Genomic DNA, 22,783 nt, shown 5'->3' with positions numbered 1-22,783 from the left:
GTTGTTAGTAATAGTGCTACATGTATAGGCAAGAGATTATTCATCTTCCGAGTCTAGATCTTCATGAATGTGTATGGATACATGTGTCCACACAATTTGACAGCATTATTTTAAATAACTGAATGAGTAATTAAAAAAAAAAACTTAAAATTTCTTTGATTTATACTATTAGATCTGAAAAGTATTTTTGTAACAGCCTTTTTTAATATACTATCAATAATACTAAATCTATGCTTTTACATTTGCATTTTTTATTTTTGGATTTATTTCTGATGCCCAGTTTATATTAAATTTCACCACATTGCTATAATATTTTTCATAACCTGCGATGGGAATTTTCAAATGATGGAAAGCCACATTTGGGGCAGATACACTAGACTATGAGCTTTTGTTTCCCTGAAGAAATAATCTGGGAATTAGTAAAGTCCTGGGCCTACTGGTCTACTAATGGTACCTAGTAGGTAAGATATTTGGCTGCTTACCAGGCCAGTGGTTCAAGCCCACCAGCTGCTCTGCAGGAGGAAGATGAGGCTATCTACTTCCCTATAGATTTACAGCCTTGGAAACCCAGTAGGGGTCGCTATGAGTTGGAATCAACTCAGTGGCAGTGGGTTTGTTGTGGTTTGGGCTTTGGACAGTTAGATCAACTCAGCCACAGTCATCATCCCATGTAACTCGGTCTTCACAATGCTATCTTGGGAGTTTACCTTCTGAGCGACAAACTTGGCCATATTACTCTTGCTTAAAAACCTAAACTGATCCTCCCAGGATTACCCAAAGCCATCCATGAAAAGCCGCATCTTTTCGTTGTGCTCTTACGTCTTTACTCATAGCAACTTAGACATAGTTTTGTGGCTAAGAAAAGGATGTAGCCGGTAGTATAGTTTTAATGTAAGCTCATTCCCTGTACCCTTACTGTTCTTTTTTTTTTTTTTTTTTAATTCAAAAATTATTTCCTTATATGTAGAGTCCGTGCATTTAGAAAAGTCACCAGGTCAACCACAATAGGTCATGTAGTTCTCATATCTATTTGGATATTTATCACATTCGTGTTTTATTTATACAAGTTGCCAACTAGTTTTTATGGGGTTTATGGATTTTTCTAATGATTTCAATGAAAATTCTTTGATCAAATCCCATGTAAATGTTTTAAAATTCAGGGACAAGTGCCTACAATGTATAGTTGTATACACAGCAGTTGCTGTGGGTTTAGAGTATGGGAGCATTGTTGCCTGAATGATGATGCTTACATTTGTTATGGTAAAAAGGGTCAGAGGTGCTGAGGGCATGACAGGGGTTAAAGGATTAGCATGTGACAATAAGTTCGGTCAGGAAAATGGAAAAGTAGAACTAATTTTTCTTGCACCCACCTGTGCTTTCTGTCAAATAAAAATGTGTGGTAATGACATAGTGAGGAGAAGAGACAAAGGTTAATGAGTAACACAAGTTCAAATGTGTAATGTATTGGAGCGTAAATTGGATCATACAATGCAATGTGCCTGAGTGAGCTAACAAAGGAGATTGAGATCACAGTGGAAAATTTTGGGAGGCAGGGAACTTAATTTCTGTTGTTTGAACAGCTTAAAACTATTAATACATGCCAATTTTATTTAGCATAAGTTTTATTTGCAAGAAGCACTTTTAAATGACAAAACTACAACTGTTGAGAGGGAGATAAGAATTTTAAACAGTTTTTCTATAACTTAATCTTTCACATCCACATTACAAAGGAAGTACCAGATACTTGTTCTCTTGTTCTTAAAATACCATTGGTATGAAAAAGTAATAACTACTAAATGATGTTATAATTATATGAAACTTGGTATTGACAGATGATAAATATGTGAAAGTCTTTTTATAAATACAGTCACAATCACCGTGCTTTGTTTTAAGGAACTACATAATTTAAATGTTACACATCATATTTTATTATATAATATATGTATATGTATGTGGAGAGGGTTGGGGAGAGATAAAGCATTCTGTTCTAAACATTGAGAAGTTTTACTTTGATGGCACATGGGAAAGAGAAAATAGAGGTTTCCCCGATTACGGTCTTCTCAGCAGTCTATTCTAGCATTTTGAAAGTAGCCCACTTAAGGAATTTAACATTGTGTATGTATTTAAAATTTTCTTTTCTTTTTCATGCAAAAATTTAAATTTTCGATGCTTGGCTTTTAGAAACTAGGAAAAAAACTTAAAGGGAAGCTGAGAAAACATTTTGAGAAACATAAAAATAAATAAATGACCCATGAAGGTCTAAGAGGCAGAAAGTGCCTGTCAGTTCTCTTAATTCACAGTGGTGGCCCGACAGAAACACATTTTGTGAATCTAACTCACAGATAAAAAGAAAGGTCAGAGTTCATGGAGCTAGTTTATCGCAAACGGTTCTCATGGATTTTTGTTTTCCCTCAGGTTTTCTGGGTTCATTGTTTAAATGGCCTCTTCCACTCAGTTATTCTGTTTTGGTTTCCACTAAAAGCCCTTCAGTATGGTAAGTAGAAAGGATATGAATGCTAAGAGATGACTTTTTGCTTTTTTAGAAAAATAACTCATTGTCAATATATGTTAAAATGTATAGCAGTGCTTTTGTTTTATGGTATTTTCCTTAAGCTAAAATGCATGCATCCCAAAGTTGTACACACTTTAAAGAGTTTTATTATTCCTTTGGGAGCTAAGTGATTTAATATATGCAAAGCTTTTCTTCTTTACTTCTCATGTTTTCCAAACTGGCAGAGAATTAATTTTAGGGCTCTTTTCCTCTGTTGATGTATAGTTTGAAGACAATAAGTGCTAATATTTTATGTAGTCTATTTATTATACCTATGAGACTTGCATCAAGCTCTTTATCTGGAACCTAATCAGACATGCTAGTATTTCCAAGTATTGTTGAGCTGATGTTTGAATAGGATTTTAATGCTTTTATATTGATGTTGGAGCATAAGCGTTTTCTCTGCTCATTTTGAGGGAGTGATTTGATTCTGTCAGTTTTGAGAGATAGGATCATGGTGTATTTCCTATATACATAAAAATGATTAAGTAGCCACTTTAGAACTGAGATCCCTGTGATGTTCAAGCGGGTGCTGCTGTGTCCTGGGGCAGACCTAGCTTAGAAATCATGGGGACGACAGGCAAACCATTCAGTCTCTGCTCCAAAATGACAATAATTAAAAACACTCCACATGCTCCACCCAAGGATGTGTCAATCCTTTATAAGTACAGGCCGTTTCTCACTGTCTCTGAGTTACTGACTGCAAGTGAAGAGAATGCTGTGAGCTATTGCCCATCTAGGAACTCTGGTAACGTAGTACCTAAGGCACTTGACTGCTAACCAGAAGGCTGGTGGTTTAAACCCACCAGCCACTCCTCGGAAGGAAGGTTGGGCAGTCTACTTCCGTAGTGATACTGCCTCAGAAACCCAAGGAGGGGTCCCTATGAGTCGGGTCCAACTCGATGGTACATAATAACAACAACGGCATTGCCCACCTACAATCTGTTTCCTACAGGCAGCCAGAGTGATACTGGTAAATTAGACCAGGTGCCTCCCTCCTCACAAACCCACAAAGATGTCTTCTGCATTTAGAACAAAATCTACAGCCCTGATCCTGGCTCAGAAGCTCTGGTGTTGTAGTGCCTAAGTTATTTGACTGCTGACCAGAAGGCTGGTGGTTCAAATCCACCTGCCACTCCTCTGAAGGAAGATTGGGCAATCTCCTTCTGTAGAGATACCGCCTCGGAAACCCAAGGAGGGGTCGCCCTGAGTCGAGTCGACTCGACAGCAGTGAGTTCGGTCTTTTTTTGGACCCTGGCTCATTCCTGGACCTGATTTTCTTTTGTGTTTCCCCGTCATAATGCTCCAGTGCTGATGTCCTTGTTACCCCCTGATTCTTCGCTCAGATACAGACACACCTTGGAGATAATGCTGGTTTATTTCCAGACCACCACAGTAAAGTGTCTATCACAGTGAAAAGAGTCACACACATTTTTTGGTTTCCCGGTGCCTATAAAAGTTATGTTTATACCACACTGTAGTCTATTAAGTGTGCAATGTTGTTGTTGTTATGTGCCATCAAGTCGGACCCAACTCATAGCTACCCCTCCGTGGGTTTCTGAGGCAGTATCACTATGGAAGTAGATTGCCCCATCTTCCTTCTGAGGAGTGGCTGAAGTGTTTGAACCGCCAGCCTTCTGGTTAACAGTCAAGTGCCTTAGCCACTATGCTACCAGAGCTCCCAAGAGTGCAATAGTATTATGAAAAAATGAAATATTGTGAGAATTACCAAATTATGACACAGAGACACAAAATGAGCACATTCTGTTAGAAAAATGGTGCCAGTAGACTTGCTTGACACAACATTACCACAGACCATCAGTTCGTTAAAAAGTCAACATCTGCAAAGTTCACTAAAGTGAAGCACAATAAAATGAGGTATGCCTGTACTCAGAAGGTTCCTTCCCTCACTTCTCTCAGGTCTCTGCTCAGGGGGGCTGCCCCAAATCACCTTGTTTCTCCCCCACTATCCCCTTTCTTCCCTTTGCCATTCTGTATTTTCTTCATAGTTTTTGTCTAATAGGTTATGATATATTTGTTTATTTTCTGTTGTCTTTTTCCTCTGTTAGACTCGAAGCTCATGGAGGGCAGGGACTTGTCAGGTTAGTTCACTGTTGTATTTGCAGTGCTTGGAACAGTGCCTAGCTCATCCTAGGCACTCTGCAAATTAGCAATAAATGAATGAGAACAGGAGACTTGAATGAGGTGAGTGAGTATTATAGAGAAGGCAGTGGTTTCATGTCCTAGACAGGGACTTTAACCTCATATCTTTATTAATTGTTCTACCAGTGCAACAGTAAATGCATCTCAACTTCTAATCCATAGAAATGACTATGATAAGAAAATCTAATTCAGGTATAGAATATCGACTCTGGAGAACAACAACAGAATTTTTTTTTTTTTTTTTGAGATATAATTCACATACCATAAAGTTCATCCTTTTAAAGTGTACAATTCAGTGGTTTTAGTATTTCCACAGCATTATACAACAGCCACCACAGTCTAATAACAGAACATTTTCATTACCTTAGAAAGAAGTCCTGTACTCATTAGCAGTCATTTCCAATTCCTGGCAACCACTGATTTTCTGTCTCTATTGTTTTGCGTTGATATTGTTGAACCATACAGCAGTGTGACCATTTCCTTCTGGTCTTTTTCACTTTGCATAATGTTTTCAAGATTCATCGATGTTGCAGCGTGAATCAGTACTTCATTCCTTTTTATGACTGAATGATATTCTGTGTTATGGAGAGACCATATTTTGTTCATCTGTTCATCAGTTGACACACATTCCAATTGTTTTCACTTTTAGAATAATGGGCTATTGAAATCCAGGGTACAATTAAGGACACTCTGACCTTACAGATGTTCTCTAGAAGTTTATTTTCAAGATGCAAAATCAGTATAGGTGTGAAAGATGAGGCATGCCCATGTATTCAACTGCTATTTCAGCATTCTGAATTAGAAAAAAGAGAAGCTCTGGTGGCACAGTGGTTAAGACGTTTGGCTGATGGCCAGAAAGAAGGTTGGCAGTTCAAATCCACCAGCCACTCTACGAGAGAAAGATGAGGTAGTCTGCGTCCATAAAGATTTACAGCCTTGGAAACCCTATAGTGCAATTCTTCTCTATCCTATAGGGTTGCTATGAGTCTGAAACAACTCAATGGCAGTGAGTGGGAAATTAGAAAAAAGAAATTTAATATCCAAAGTAGCTCAAGTTAAATAGCATCTAAAATACCTTAGTAGTGACAGGATTTTAAAGGAATTCCAAGTAACAAGTAACTTCAGCATCTGGAGAATAGATCCTGGGTCTCCCTTTGCCTTTGTCTGCTCATCCAGGTTCAGCAGAGGCAAATCGGGTCAAATGCAAGGAACACTGGATTTCTTTTCTTAAGGCATGAATGATACCTTAAATAAAGTTTGTTTTACCATTCTGATGTTGAGGGTTTTGGAGTTGTTTGTTTTGCGTTGTATTTTATTCTTAAATAAGGACTAATGTTTTACTAGCATTTGGAAGGATGTTGTTGTTGTTTGCCGTCGAGTCGGCCCTGACTCATAGCGACCCCTCCTTGGGTTTCCGAGGCAGTATCACTACGGAAGTAGGATTGCCCAACCTTCCTTCCGAGGAGTGGCTGGTGGGTTTGAACTGCCAGCCTTCTGGTGAGCAGTCAAGTGTCTTAGGCACTATGCTACCAGAGCGCAGAAAACTAGAGGTGATATATAATATAAAGCTAAATATTCAGTTATTCACTTGTATCAACAGTTCTCCAAGTTTCATCTACAGATCTTCTAGGAATACTGACGATTTTGGGTAGTCCATGAAGTCAAAATGTTATTGTTTCAAAATTTGTATATTACCAAGACTTCATTTGTCTTTTTCACTGATAATGCAAATGCAGTGATAGATAAGTCTGCTGATGCCTTAGCACAAACAGTGGCGCCACTGTGGTAGTAGACATTGTATTCTTTACCACTAAGCACTCACACTGAAAAAAAAAAAAAAAAAAAAAGCCAGTTTCACTTGAGAATATCTTTGATGAAGCAATAAAAAGTAATACGTTTTTATTATGTCTTGAGTCTTGGTACCAAACTCATTGCTATCAAGTTGGCTCTGGCTCATGGCAACCCCGTGTATTTCTGAGTAGAACTGGGCTCCAGTGGGTTTCCTGGCTTTGACCTTTCAGAAGCAGATTGCCAGGCTTTCTTCTGAGGAGCCTCTGGGTAGACTCTAACCTCCAGCCTTTCAGTTCATGGCCAAGTGCTTAACTGTACCACCCAAGGACTGACCTTTAGTACATATGTTATTGATACTGTGTGTGATGAAATGGGAAGTGTGCCTGGTCCTGAGAAGTGTGATGAGCAGCACCTTGTGGATTGCTGGAGTTGGGAACTGAACCAGCTGCTTTGTGCACAGAGGAGCATTTTCACCTAAAGGAATGACTGACAGTCAAACTGGATTGTTCAGACTTGGGAAGTTGGCAGACATTTCCTCAAAATTGAATGAAGTGAGCCTGTTACTTCAAGGAAAAGTGCTTGCAATACTTGTTACCAATAGTAAGATTCAAACTTTGAAGTAAAAACCTGAATTTCAGGAAACTTGTATCCACCACCATGATTTTCACAATTTCCCACTACCTAAAGATTTTGCTGGCAAGATCAGGGGGTGATATTAACTAGTATAATATGTTTATAAAAGTATTGACATATGGAACATTGGCATAACTTGGTGAACTAATACTTTTCAAATGACTGTAGGTCAAAGATCCATTCAGACTTCAAGATAGACCAATGGATTTTAATGTAATAGAGTACAAAACATGCAGTGATATAATTTCACATTCCAGACTGAAAATAAGCTTAAAAAAAAAAAAAAAGCTGCTAATTGTTGAGTTTTGGTGTAATATCAAAGAATATCCACATTTGGAAAAGATGATTAAAATACTTCTCCCTTTTAACACAAATCTCTGTGAATCTGGATCTACTTCATGTATTTCAACCAAAACAACATATGAGAACTTCTCTGTCTCCCATTAAGTCAGATGTTAAAGATATTGTAAAAATGTAAAACAGTACTGATTTTTCCACTAACTTTTTCTTTGAAAATAATTCTCATAAATTATTTGTTATAGTATATTAAGTTTATTACTGTTAATTTTTAGATGACTCTATGCATATTTTTAATTTTTTTGTTTCAATTTCTAATTTCATAGCTATTGTTAAATATAAACCATATTTTAAAAAGCTTTTTGTTTTTCTCAGTAAATTTTTTAACCTATTTATTTTTTTTTTGTTTCTATTTTTATTGGTATTTTTTAAAATCCCTTCACCCATATCAAACCTCTCTCTTAATTATCCAACTATTTTCCTTTCTCTCCCTTCCCCTCCCTGGTAATCAACAAAGCAAATTCCCTTCCCTGTGTGAACTTTTCACAATAATAGACTCATATAGTATTTGTCTTTTTTTGACTGACTTATTTCATTTATCATAATGTCCTCCAAGTTCATCCATGTTATGAGAGGATTCATTCACTGATTCTTCATTATTCTATAATATTGCATAGTATTCCATTGTATGTATGTACCATAGTTTGGTTATCCATTCATCTGTTGATGGACACTTAGGTGGTTTGCTATTGTAAAGACCAGTAATTTTTAAGAGTGCAGAGGAGTCCAGACACCAAAAAGTGAGAGAACTGCTGGTTTATCTCAATCCCCCAAATGCTAAATCCGCCTATCTCAGGAGCAGACTTTTATTTTTTCCTTCAATATGATCTTGATCAACCAATGAAGCAATGGTAACTGTGAGTCTTAGCTGGACACAAATGCAATTATTTTTGATAACTTACTTACATTGTCCAAGGCTCCTAACTAGTATGCCACATAGCAGAATCATGTGAGGCAGGGAATAATCATATTTTCTGTTACTTTGTGGATTTCCAACTTTTTTTATTTGACTCTATGGAAATTTGTAGATTAGTTACAGTATTTATAAGTTTGTGCAAAACATACCCAAAGGATGTAGCATCAGATCCTATGTCCTTAATCATGGAATATCCCATAGAGAAAGGTGGTCTCCTGGTTTTGCTCACTGTACCATAGCCTCTTCCCCCTCCCATAATTTTTTATTGTGATATGGGGGCAGTCTTGCAAAGCAGATTTGTTGCACATTCAACAGTTCATACACATTTGTTTCTTGACACTGAGTACAGTCCCCACAGTGTAACAGCTCTCCTCCCACCTCCACCCTGTGGCTACCCCTTCCCTGTGGCCTTACCTATACATTCCTTCCTGTCAGCTTTCTCCCTGTACAAAGGCTGCCTTTCCAATCTCCCATGGTTGACTGTTCTAAGGAGTGCGTTTCTCTGGTGTAGTTATTCAGCTCATGGGCTTGTCTCTTATTTGGCTGGGAGCTAACCCATAAGTGAGTACAGTTCCAAGCCCAAAGGATAACTCAGGACCATAGTCTCAAGGGTTTCACCAGTCTCTATTCAACCAGTAATCCTGGTCTTTTTTTTTTTTTTTCTCTCTCTTGAATTTTGTTCTGCATTTTTCTCCAACTCTATCCAGGATCTCCAATTTTCATCCCTTTCCAAGAGGTTGGCGTTGGTAGCTGGGCACCATCTAGTTCTTCTGGTCTCAAGAGTCATGCAGGCTGAGGTTCTCATGGTCCATTAGTCCCATGCACTAATTTTTCCATATATCTTTGATTTTTTCCACTTTTTGCTCTAAGCAAAGAGAGACCAATAGTTGCATCTTACATGGCAGCTTGTAAGCTTTTAGGAACCCAGTCGCTACTCATCAAATTAGGATGTAAAAAACAATGTTTTTGTGCTACATTGTGCCAATTTAGCTTGATGTCCCCTGCAACCATAATCCCAAGCCCACAGGCCCAGTGATTTACTCCTTGAAGGTGCTTGGTTGTGGCTAAAAAATTATCATGATTTTGTCCACTGTTAGCTGTATAATGTATGGGGACATTTTATAGCACATACAAATATGTATGTAGGAATCATCTGCCAAAACTATATATAGTCATGGGTATATTCCCATTCCCCTACCCATACCTGATCTTCTTGCCTGTCTACCTGTATATCCATCTGTACATTAGTGTTTATTTTTTACTGATAATGCAGTATTGTTATGTAATAGTATTTACCTTTTTTGTCTCTACTTCTTGTATATTTCTCAGTGTCCTCCTTTTCCTTAGTGATATTGTGTTGGTCACACTTTTGTTATATTACCTTTTCCTTCACCCAAATCAACACATGTCTATTAACTCGTTAACAATTTTCCCTCCCTTCCCCTTGCATCCCTGGTAACCAACAAAGAAAATCTCCTTCCTTGTATAAACAAACCTTTCCTGAACTTTTTATGGTAATGTACTCGTACGATATTTGTCCTTCTGTAATTACTTCACTCAGCATAATGTCCTCTAAGTTCATCCACAGTATGAGATGATTCATAGATTCTTCATTATTCTTTAATGTTGCATATTATTCCATTGTGTATATGTACCATAGTTTGATTATCCATTTGTGGTAGTTAAGGTTGTGTGTCAACTTGGCAGAGCCTGATTGAGTGGCTGGGCAACTGGTGGTAGTTATTCCCCGTGATGAGACTGGCAATCAACTCCATGGTGGGATCTACCACAAGCAGCTGAGTAGCTGCTTTAGGGATGTGGTCTCCTTCCCATATACTAGAAGCAGCTTTGGGAATGGTCTCTAGCTTTTTGGCTTGAACCCTGCATGTAGCCGAGTCGTTGTTCAGCAGCCTGCCATGCTCTACTGACATTGGGACTTTTAAAGGACTTGAATTAATGTCCTACCATGTGGTTTGGTAACATTGGGACTGTGCCATTTTATTTGTTGACCTTGGGTTTGTCAGCTTCAGCAGCCAGCAGCTGCCTGAGTGAAGAGATGCCTCTAGCTTGAGTGGTCTAGGAGCAAGAGACAGAGCTCAGGTCCAAGAGTAAGGGGCTTTGACCCAGCCCCTAGAGCCTGGTACTTTGAACTCAGACTTCTAGCCTCCCAAATAAACTCCTGTTTGTTCAAGCCATCCCATTTGTGGTATTTTCTGTTAGAGAGGCACAGAGGTAACCAAAACACCATTCATTTGTAGAGGGACACTTAGATTGTTGCCATATCTTTGCTATTGTAAATAATGCTGTAGTGAACGTGGGTGTGTGTATCTATTCATGTCCTGGACCTCAACTCTTTAGAATATATTCTTAGTAGTAAAATTGCTGTATCAAATGGTATTTCTATTTCTGACTTTTTAAGGAAGTGTCATACCATTTTCCACAGTGGTTGTACCATTTTACAGTCCTGCCAGCATTGTATAAGAGCATGCCCTTGTCATCATTTGTTGTTTTGATTTGCATCTCTGAGTTCTGGTGGCATAGTGAATAAAGCACTTTATGGCTAACTGGAAGGTCAGTGGTTCAAACCCACTGGCTGCTCCACGGAAGGAATACAGGACAATCTACTTCTGTAAAGATCTACCCAATGGGGATCACTATGAGTCAGAAATGACTCAGTGGCAGTGAGTTGTTTTTTTTTTTTTTTTTTTTTTTAATGGCTAATGATCATGAGCATTTCTTCATGTGTTTGTTGGCTGCTGAATATATTCTTTAGTGAAGTACCTGTTCATGCCCTTTGCCCATTTTTTAATTGGATTGTTTGTCTTTTTGATGTTGAGGTGTTGAAGTTTTCTGTAAATTTTGGAGATATGTCCCTTGTTGGATATGTTGTTGCCAAATATTTTTTCCCACATGGCCTGAGTCTTAAGCAACCCTTCCTGGCTACTTTAACCAAAGACATAGGGTAAGGGGCTAGCATTTATTGAGAATCTGCTACATGCCAGGCACCAAGCTTGGTACTTCACAAATATACCCTTATTTTAATTCAAAACTCTTCTAGAGTAGCTAGTTTACTCTGTCTTTTAGGTAAAGAAAATGAGATCCCCAAGAATCTAGTATAAACAACCCAAGATGACACACTAGTATCAGAACCAAGCCTGGTCTGAGTAGCATCAGTGGTGGGGGGGCAAGGGAGGGAAGAGCAGAACTCACTGGCTAACACTGTCAAAGGGAGGTGTCACTAACATGACTGTCTGCTAAAAAGGCAGAGAGGCCACATGTTCTGACCTCTAACCCCACAAGAGGAAGACAGGATCACCATCAGTAACCCAAGGCCTATTCCTACAAGGCCAGACATGCTGCCTCCCTCAAGCCCTTTCACCAACCGTTCCTCCCAAAGCACCCACCACCTCTCTCCTGGGTTCAATAATTCACTGCAGTGGCCACACAGAACTCACAGATTATGGGGTTTATTAGGGAAGCACATCTGGCTACAATTCAAGTTCAGGAAAAACGCTCAGTCTCTCTCCCAGCCCACAGTCTTTCCTAACAGTCTCTCTCTCTCAATAGTGAGTGTCCCTCAGTGTCTCGCTCAGCAATGTGCGTCTCTTTCAGGACCATGTGTCTCTTTCAGCAGTACATCTTCCTCAGTCAGCAGTCAGAGAAAGACTTCTTCTGCCTCTAGGAGGCCTCCTTTTGAGCCTGGCAGAGTGGCCAAACTAGCCAATCGTAACATCAGAATTCTAAGCACCTGAGAGAAAGCAGGAACCTCCCAGAACATTGCTTTGTGTTGCGCCCAACAGAAATACCCCAGGTGGATAACTTACAATCAGGAGCTCCTCAGTTGCTCACAGTAAGTTCCACCACAGAGTTTACAAAGACTCGTGGCTAGAAAAGCCATACCAGGCAATTTACTACACCACACCGTCTATACAATTCTTGTGCAGTGTTTCAGCAGAAATTATTTTTTATAAAAATATCCCTGTAGTTAGTTACAATAGCAAAAACATTTTTTATAAGCCAAGCTTGTGTGTATCAATATACCTACAAGGTTAAAACTCTATGCTGATTTACATTTTGCAATTAGGTTACATTCAAATGTGCTTCTATCACAGCTGTCATTATTACCCAATTACAATATGCTTCGAATCACATAGTTTTGTCTGCATTGCTGCAAGCATGCACTGTTTTCATTGTTGCTGGTGTTTTTATGGTCACTGATTTTGTCATATTTTCTGGTGTTTTAGGTACAATATTGTAGTAATTAGTATTTGTGAACCTATATCAATATGTTTTTGAGAATGAGGTAGTAATTATAGAGAAAGAAGGAGGAAAAACCAAAAAAGGCTTCTGTTCAGTTACTAATAATGTTCAATGTAGAAAGATTTTACAAAACAGTTTTGTTAATATTCATACAGTCTAAGAAATGTTATTACATTTAAGCAATTTACAAATACTTTTATCACATATTATTCTATAGTTGAAATTGAAAACAAACATTCCTAAAGATTCTGTATGGTCTGGTACAGGAGGAGGTCCACAGGGAGGAGTGACACCACGAGTTACCTCTCTGGGTGACACCACTTACTGGTCTGTCCCCAGAGGTCATTAGCCCTTTCTCTTCATTCCAGCATCACTCTCCCAGTCCTATCCATACTTTAACACACTGGTCCTAACAAACTAGGTTGTGAATAAATATTGTTAAATATATGCATAAAGGGGAGCTCTGGTGGTGTAGTACCTAAGGCATTTGACTGCTAACCAGAAGGCTGGCGGTTTAAACCCACCAGCCACTCCTCGGAAGGAAGGTTGGGCAATCTACTTCCGTTGTGATACCACCTTGGAAACCCAAGGAGGGGTCACTATGAGTAAAATCAACTCGACAGCAGTGAGTTTGATTTTTTTATATGTATGCATAAATAAAATACTATATTATACCATACCATAGGTTTTTAAATTTTCATTTGTGTCATTGATTTAATTATTCACTTGGTTTTATATTTTCATTTGATTGATTTATTCGTAATTATAAGGTGTTGGTTGTTAGCCATTACTCCCTTTATCTACCAGTATCAGCTGCCATGAAATTGATTCCAACTCATGAAACCCAAGGTGCATCAGAAGGGAACTGAGCTCCATAGGGTTTTCATTGTGATTCTGGAAGTAGATCACCAGGACTTTCTTGTGAGGCACTTCTGTGAACTTGTGCCTCTAAACTTCTGGCTGGTAGCCAAGCATTTTAACCCGTTTGCAACACCCAGGGACCACTCCCCTCATCTACAGCCATGTTTTTTAGTCATTGGTGGGATAACAAGACTTTAAAATGTATGCATGAATTCAGACAAAACCTCAAAGGGCCATGTATCTGGAGTCATTGGTGCTCCCAGCCTTCCATGAGTTGCTTTTATGAATCCTTTTTGGTCCAATACCAACAACTTTATTGAGAGATAATAAGATGGCTCCTAAGATCCACATCCAGATTGTTAACAGTATTACTTATTAGAGTTCAGCATTGCCTTCTTAGTGCCCAAAGCAGTGAGCTTCAATGGAGCGCTTTGATTGATTGATTGATTGATTGATTGATTTAGTGGGCCCTAGGAAGTGGTTACCCAGTCAACTTTCTTTCTTCATATTGGCTATTAGAAATTTAGTTTTAAAGTTTTAATTCACAGCTCATCTTTATAGCAACTATGTCAGACTTCTTAAAGTATTTTTTTAAAGTCTCCTCACTTCTGGCTCCATTGTGTGTCTCTTAGTTTTCCTTCTCTTTTTCAATATCTGAATTCATGTACTTGGATGGACCACATTAATTTTCTCTTAAAAAGCCTCTCTCCTTTTCATACAGGTACTGTCTTTGGAAATGGGAAAACCTCTGATTATCTGCTGCTGGGAAACTTTGTTTACACTGTAAGTGAGGACATTTGCCTCGTTTGCTTGTAAAATGGATTCCTATGTGCTTTTTTCCCAAAAAACTTTAAAATTTCTGAATTTAAGGGTTGTTTACACTTTCCTTTAAAAATGAAATAAGATCGTTTGACTTTTAGAGATTATTTTACATTGTTGTTGTTGTTGTTGTTATGAGCCGTCGAGTCATTATGTTTTTAAAATACTTAGATTCACTGTTGTTATAGGACCTTCATTACTATTGATTTCAAATATTCTCTCTTTACTCTTATTGCCTCCTGTTTGGCTTTCTTTTTCTTCCTTGTCCCTATTTCTTCAATTTTAAGTTACCCCCGTTGTTAATGCTTTCTTGCTTTCCAGAATTTATAGCAAATGTTATCCAACTTTTCATGGACCTGTAACCAGAAATTCCTTTAGAGTCTCATGATAATTAAAATAGGACACAAATCTCTAGATTTTGTGACCTTTAAGCCATGAAGGCCCAGCAGCCACTCTGTGTAAGTCAGTATGCTGTGTGCTTGTGGAGGATACTCAGAAGTGTGAGGGTCCATCCCTGTTGTTAAAGAGCTGAAAAATGTTTTAAAAACATTTCCCCCTTAAAAGTCAAAGCATAACCTGAATGCTAATGCCCAAGGTCACATAATTAGCATCCAATAAAAGTTTACTCCAGCCTTCAACTCTGCATTCCCCTTCTAGTGCTCTTCCTCTGTGCTCCTGTGCCCACTCTTGACAAAGCTTCCTCTGTGTGGGAGGGCAGTGTACCATTCTGAATATGAAAGAGCTGGCCGAATGGCTGACTCAGGTGGTAGAAAAACTGTTTATATGGTGTTTAACTACCAAGTTAACTACCAAGAATAACTGAATGATAGGAAGTTAAAGTCTGTAGGTAACAGGGATTTTGGCATCTCTAGTATCCCCTTTCTGTTGATGTCAATCCGGTGAAGTACTTTAAGAGAAAAGCAGAAGTTTTTTGGAGGCTAGTGGTTTGACCTTATACAACATGATTGCAAAAACAGAAATATAGAGATACTTGATGGAATAAGTTAGAAATTCATCAGAATATATATCATAGAAGGAGCCATGGTGGTGCAAATGGTTCAGCACTTGGCTGATAGCCAAAAGGTTGGCAGTTCAAACCCACCAATCTGCTCCTTGGGAGAAAAACCTGACCATCTGCTCCTGGAAAGATTACAGCCATGAAAACCTTGTGAGGCAGTTCTGCCTTCTCACACAGGGTGGCTATGATTCCATATTGATTCAACAGCATCCAAAAACAACAACAAAATACATCATGAACATCTCTCATGGATACTTTAAAATATCCTAGGCCCAGAAGGGTATTTTTCTTTAATTTATTTTAAACTGTCTCTTGTTAGGTGCTGTTGAGTCAGTTTGGGCCCATACTGACCCTGTATACAAGAGAAAAAGACACTGCCACGTCCCGTGCCATCCTCACAATCCTTGCTATGCTTGAGTCCATCATTGCAGCCACTGTATCAATCCATCTTGTTGAGGGTCTTCCTCTTTTCTGCTAACCGTTACTTTACCAAGCATGACGTGCTTATCTAGGGACTGGTCTCCTGATAACATGCCCAAAGTACAAGAGGTGAAGTCTCACCTTCTTCACTTCTAAGGAACATTCCAACTCTACTTCCTCGAAGACTTGATTTGTTCACACTTCTAGTAGTCCATAGTATATTCGATATTCTTTGCCAACACCACGAATGAAATGTATCAGTTCTTTTGCAGGCTTTCTTATTCATTGTCCAGCCTTCACATGCATATGAGGCTATTGAAAATACCATGGTTTGGGTCAAGTACACCTTAGTCTTCCAAGTGAAATCTTTGCTCTTTAACTCTTTAAAGAGATCTTTTGCAGCAGATTTGCCCACTGCAATATGTCATCTGATTTCTTGACTGCTGTTTCCATGAGAGTTGATTATGAATCCAAGTAAAATGAAATCCCTGGCAGCTTCCATCTTTTCTCTGTTTATCATGATGTTGGTTATTGGTCCAGTTGTGAGGATTTTTGACTACAACTGAAGGCTGTAGTCTTTAATCTTCATCAGTAAGGGCATCAAGTCTTCTTCATATTCAGCAGCAAGGTTGTGCCATTTGAATATCACAGGTTATTAATGGGTCTTCCTCCAATCCTGATGCCGCATACTCGTCATATAATCCAGCCTTTCAGATTATTTACTCACCTTACAGTCAAATAAGTAGAGTGAATGGATACAACCCTGATGCATACATGTCCTGATTTTAAACCATGCACTATCCCCGTGTTCCGTTCAGACAGCTGTCCCTTGGTCTATGAACAGATTCCTGATGAGCACAATAAAGGTCCTGGAATTCCCATTCTTCACAGTGTTACCCATAATTTTTTATGATCCACATAGTCAGATGCTTTTGCATAATCAGTAAAACACGGGTAAACAACTTTCTGTTATTTTTCTTTATTTTAAACTCTAGCTGTTGTTCTAGAACATTTTGTATAGCTTAGTTTAATTAATATTTACACTTTAATATGAGTTTTATTTCCACAGCCATTAATCCTAACTTGCCATTTGTATCCTACTCAGAAAGCCCCCCCATCCCACTTTAACTGAACTTTACAGTCCCACTGGGTCATAATACAAACACAGATACTATGTGCAAACCTTTAAAGTGCCTGTGACTATGAGGAGGTAGTTCAAGCATTTGTTAATCATCAGTGCTAGACAAGCATCACATACTCATCACCACAAATAATAGAAAGAGCTCAGCGTTCACTTGACTAGTAACAATATTTTTAGTTTTATTATTAATTATAAATGCATAATAACTATAATAATAGGCAGTATTGTGCCAACCACTGTTCTGAATGTTTCACATTTAGTGTTTTACATTAAAATTTAAAAAAAAAAAAAATTCCCGAGGTAGGTATGCTTTCTTAGTCCCAGCTGACAGATGAAGGAGACACAGAGAATAAAGATAGTCTGACTCCAGGATGTGTGCATTTAATCAATACTCTACACAATGGAAAACACAGAGCAGTTCCCTTGTTCTCCAATTGACAGCATAGTCATCATCAATGGTGCAGGAATAGCAGACTGTTATATCCTACTTTTTAGAGTTTTAAATAAGTAAAGTTGCAGAGTAAATGTTTAGATTTCTTAATATCCACTTATTTTACTTTTATAATTTTCTTTAAAATTTAGCAAGTTTGACTTTAAGTACTAAAGATGACATAAAATAAAGTAAGCTTGACAACCCTGGTTAATGTCGACATCTTCTTCACTGCTATTCCTGAATTACTCCAAAGGCAAGGAGACACGTACCAAGAGCTTTGGGTGGATGATAAGTCTGAGGAGATGAGGAGAAGCAGGGAAGGGTGAGCCGAGGGTGACACCAGTGGTTCTGACCCATTATGATCATAATGCCCACCCACCCAGCTAATTCACTTGTTTGCTTGTTGCGTGTACAAAGCAAGCAACATAGACTCTCAGTCCCCTGTCTGATTCAGATACCAGTCACTTAAAAATCTCATTTTCATTCATTTGATGAACTGTCACATTTGTGAAATAAAATAATGTTTTTCCTTCTGTTTTAGTTTGTGGTGATAACTGTGTGTTTGAAAGCTGGATTGGAGACATCTTATTGGACATGGGTAAGACTACCTCTGATCATCACCTAGAAACATCACATTGACTTATATGTTATTTCTTTTCCTTTTTTTTCTTTCCATTCTAGCTTCATGTATCCTATTATTCTAGCCCCATGGGTTGCTGATTGTGGGGGAAATGGAGTAGAGAAGGGAAGAACTGAGGATTCTAGTTTGGATGCACCAAATTAAACAAATTTCAGTGTATTTATTTGGAGTCCCTGGGTGGCACACTTGAGTGCCCGCTGAAAGGTTGGCAATTCGAGTCCACTCAGAAGCATGTTGAGAGAAAGGCCTGGTAATCTACTTCCAAAAAATCAGCCATTGACAGCCCCATGGAGCACAGTTCTATTCTGCTACTTACTGAATGGGACCAAATCAGTGGAACTGTTTTTTGTTTGTTTGTTTTAAATAAATAGTTACTACACAGCTTCTCAGAGCCTTTAATATGTTATGGTATTGTTTTGGTCCTCTAGTGTTACTCTAACAGAAAATATCACAGATGGGTGGCTTTGACAAACAGGAGTTTATTCTCTTATAGTTTAGGAGGCTAGAAGTCTGAGTTCAAAGTGCCAGCTTTAGGGCCTATATGAAAGCCTCTCAACCTTGGGCTTCAGCTCTGCCTCTTGCTTCTGGCCCACTGGAGCTAGAGGCTTTTCTTTACTCAAGCAGCCACTGGCTACTGAGGCTGACAAACCCGAAGTTGAGAAGTAAAATGACAGTCCCAAGATTACCAAACAACATGGCAGGCCACTAGTTCAAGTCCAGAGACAGTCCCAAGACTGGCAGGCAATCATGGCAGGTTGCTGAATGAAGATTCAGCTACATGCAGGGTTCAAGCATGCCAGAAACCTCGGCAACCTTTCTCAAAGCTGTTGTCTTATATACTAGAGGCAGACGACATCCCTAAGGCAGCTATTCAGCTGATTCCACCATGGAGTTGATTACCAATCTCATCTTGGGGAATAACTCCATCCATGTGCCCAATCACTCAAAACCAGGCCCAGCCAAGTTGACACAGAACTTAACTACCACAGGTGTATTGAGAATAACCTAGGCATGAAGGATGCTTTCAAACATACCTGACTGGGAATCTTTTCTTAATAGGACATGTCACAAGACTGACATCCTGTAGAAAACCCATTGGACAATCATTCTGAAGACCAAAAACGTTACTGTAATATTTATCTTCAGACTTTCATTCTGGATAAAACAAGTTCCATTTTAGTTATATTAATTCTGAAGTACATTCCCCATATCCAGGTAGAGAGACCCAGTAAACAAAGGGAATTAAAATTGGATGCTCAGGAGAAGGATTGGCACAAGAAATTTGGATTTGACAGGCATTAGGATACAAATTACATTCTTCCACGTCTCTAACATCTTTCAGCAAGAGTGTACGGAGCAAAAGTAAAGTAGGTTTGAAGATGGCAGGGGACAGAAAAAGATAGAGGAGAAAAGCGCCAGAAGACACAGAAAGAACAATTCTAACTTCGAGTACCACAGTCACCATAACAGCTGCAGAAGAGATGAAAACAGCCACCTCTCCCCCAAAAGAAACAACCAAACCCACTGCCATCCAGTCGATTCCCACGCATAGAAACCCCTACTGGGTTTCCAAGGCAGTAAATCTTTAGGAAAATAGATTGCCCAGTCTTCCTTCCATGGAGCAGCTGGTGGGTTTGAACTGCTAGCCTTCTCTTAGCAGTCAAATGCCTTAGACATTGCACTACCAGAGCTCCTTTTCATTTCTGACCCACAGCAACCCCATGTGTTACAGAGTAGAACTGCACTCTATAGGATTTTCAAAGGTGGGTCACCAGGGCTCTGGATGGATTCGAGCCACCAATCTTTCAGTTAGTAGCTGAGCACTTAACAGTTTGTGCCACCCAGTGACTCCATGAAAGAAGTTAACAATTAAGGATTCAGGAAAAAAATAAATAAATAAAATGATTTAACTATTCCTATAGATAACATTTTTATGAGTGTAATAAAAAAAAAAAAACTTAACAAAGGAATTTGTAAAAGCTTCCTTTGTGTTTGTGTACTTAGTCTGCCTAACAATGTTTAAATACAGATTTCCTTCCTTCACAGTTCAGCCACATAGCCATATGGGGCAGCATTGCACTCTGGGTGGTGTTTTTTGGAATCTACTCATCGCTGTGGCCTGCTATTCCAATGGCTCCTGATATGTCTGGAGAGGTAATGGTACAGTTCTATTAATTCATGATCCAACAGAACCTTACAGATCAGTGTTCATTAATGAGTATTTGGCATGATTTTCCATTTTGTTGATTTAGAATAGTTCATGACCATTTGAAAGCTCTTTATGCATTCCACAATTGTGAGTGATCAATCTTGAGAGACTGTTTTAAACTGGAACATTTTACTTAAATCTAACTTATCCTCTCAGACACATTGCTGGACCAATAAAACATGGTTGCAAGGAACTTGAATCATGTTAAGAATATCCACGTAGACTATGCTACTTTAAATTTAGACCATAAATCCACAAATATATTTTGGATCAAAGATTTGGGGAAAATGGGGAGTTATGTATTTGGTCCAGTCTATCATTTCTTTTGTTATCTCTTATTCAAAAGAAAAGTCAGCTGTCACTAGATTAAATGCACTTTTTTGCATTGTCTTAATGACATCAGTTTGGTTTTCATTTTGAAAGAGTTAGGGCATCTGACAGTGCAGTCTAATCGTAGTCCATTTTCAGTCCTGTCTTTCAGTTTCTTGTTACACTGGTAGGAATTGAGTTATGAGGTGTTCATGGGGGAGTGTCAGAAGATCTCCTTTCCTTCAGAAGAGTTTCCTGCGGTAGGAGGGTTTATGATTTCAGTTGCAGGAAATTTGACATAAAATGTATAAAAGAAAATGTGGGAAACATTTCAGGATTTCCTGTGACCTCACAGTAACTTGCAAATCAAGGTAATGTGAGCTGGGCGCCGGTCCATTGTTTCCCCACAGCCACAGGAAGCCTTTCCAGGGGTCTCCACGTCTTTGCTGCCCCTGAGTGCTGCCTGAGTACCTTTCACTTTTTGACAGTCTGGTTTATAGATCATTTTTGTGAAATTTTATCTGACAGCATCCTGCTTTTTATAAATTAACAGAATGCAGATGCATTAAGAAACTTTTTTGCGGTTAAATTTATTAGAGAGAGGCATTCTAACTATTAGAGAGAACCAGACTTATCAAGGAGTGTGTACTTCCTGCCACCAAAAAAAGTGAAGGCCTTTTAAACGTGTCCTGCAAACCCTAGAAAGGGTGCAACCTGTATACAGCAGGGGCAAGTTGTGAGCGCGTCTTCCCCTTCCTTTCATATTTGACTCATTTTTCTTGAGGAAATAATATCAAAGACTGTACATCTGATGATGCCACTTGGCAAATCCAGCTCTGCTCTCCCTGGTTGGGCAGAGTGTTCCCAGAGATTTTTTGTAAACTAATATCTTTTTTCATTAAACCTAATGGTCTTTGCCTTATTTTAGCTTATTTCATAATGTTTATTTTATCTTCAAAGTGAATACCCAACAATTTTGAAATCCGGGAAGTTCAAGCAACTACAACCAATAGCTTTGATGACAAGAATTGAGATTTTGACCACCTACTTCCAGGACAAGTGTGAAGTTTGACTGGCATCTTGCCAGCCAAATATAATCCTACCCTTGCCTATAGAATTCCCAGTATTACCCAAACACAAAACTTAATATCGTCTCTTGAGACTTGTGGTGATGCTATGTTTAATTCAAAGTGAAATGAATGTCAGTATTCCATCATGTTTTTGTTCACTTCATATACAGTGGGAAGTGCTAACAGGAGGTTCTTTTTCTTGTTGTTTTATTACTACTGGTACTTTGAATATGGTGTTTAAATAGCTGGAATGCCATTGAAAATATGAAGAACGTGGACTAATTCAGTTATAGACTTTACTAGCTTATCTGAAAGCTAAATCAGTGTAACTTATTCAAAGAAAATAATATTTTACATTTCTGTAGCGCCTTAGTATTTACAAAGTGTGTGTGTGTGTGTGTGTGTGCATATGTGTATGTATGTGTATATATAAGGTTAGTGGTGGGTCAGTGGTAGAACTCTCATCTTCCAGGAGACCTGTGTTCGATTCCTGGCCAGTGCACCTCATGTGCAGCCACAAGCTGTCAGTTAGTGAAGGATCGTATGTTGCTGTGATACTTACTCACTGGGAAGAAAGGCTTGGAGATTACTTCTGAAAATCAGGCAGTGGAAACCCTCTGGCTCACAGTGGTCAGAGCGGGAATGGCGCAGGACCAGGCACCCCTTCATTCTTGTGCATGAGGTTGCCATGGGGCAGGGGCCAGCTTAATAACAGCTAATAACAACATGTATATGCTTGTGTGGGTGTAAATGGAGGCTCACAACAACCCCAAAGTAGGAATATAACACGAATGCCACTCATATTTTCCAGGAGACATAGTCTCAGTTATGTGGCTGCAGCAGTGGGCTCAGGTATAGCAAGGATTGTGAGGCTGGTGCAGGAGAGGACAGTGATTCATTCTGTGTACATCGGGTCACTGTGAGTCAGAGCTGACTCAGCGGCACCTAACATCAACAGGGTTATAAAACCAAACCAATGCCAACTCATAGTGACCCTATGGGACAGAGGAGAACTGCTCCGTAGAGTTTCCAAGAGTGTAAACCTTTTACAGAAGCAGACTGCCTCGTGTTTGTCCCGCAGAGCAGCTGGTGGGTTCCTACCACCGACCTTTTGGTTAGCAGCTGAATGCTTTAACCCCTATACCATCAGGGCTCCTTACTAAGGTAGTGTTGTTGTTGTGTGCTGTCGAGT

General features: G+C 39.0%; 1 protein-coding gene across 1 annotated transcript in view; it reads left to right on the top strand.

The window, feature by feature from the left end:
• ATP8A1 (ATPase phospholipid transporting 8A1) overlaps positions 1 to 22,783 on the top strand; it is a 309,537-nt gene that overhangs the window by 224,171 nt on the left and 62,583 nt on the right. The window contains 4 exon segments of the mRNA XM_042781818.1: positions 2,416 to 2,494; positions 14,254 to 14,315; positions 17,905 to 17,961; positions 20,050 to 20,157. Coding sequence (XP_042637752.1) covers positions 2,416 to 2,494; positions 14,254 to 14,315; positions 17,905 to 17,961; positions 20,050 to 20,157 — 306 coding nt within the window.

This window comes from Orycteropus afer, unplaced genomic scaffold (assembly GCF_000298275.1).
Source record: "Orycteropus afer afer isolate SDZICR_OR568_19922 unplaced genomic scaffold, OryAfe1.0 scaffold00176, whole genome shotgun sequence".
Classification (NCBI taxonomy): domain Eukaryota; kingdom Metazoa; phylum Chordata; class Mammalia; order Tubulidentata; family Orycteropodidae; genus Orycteropus; species Orycteropus afer.
The sequence above is the reverse complement of the archived record's forward strand: the minus strand, read 5'-3'. Positions and strand labels throughout refer to the sequence as shown.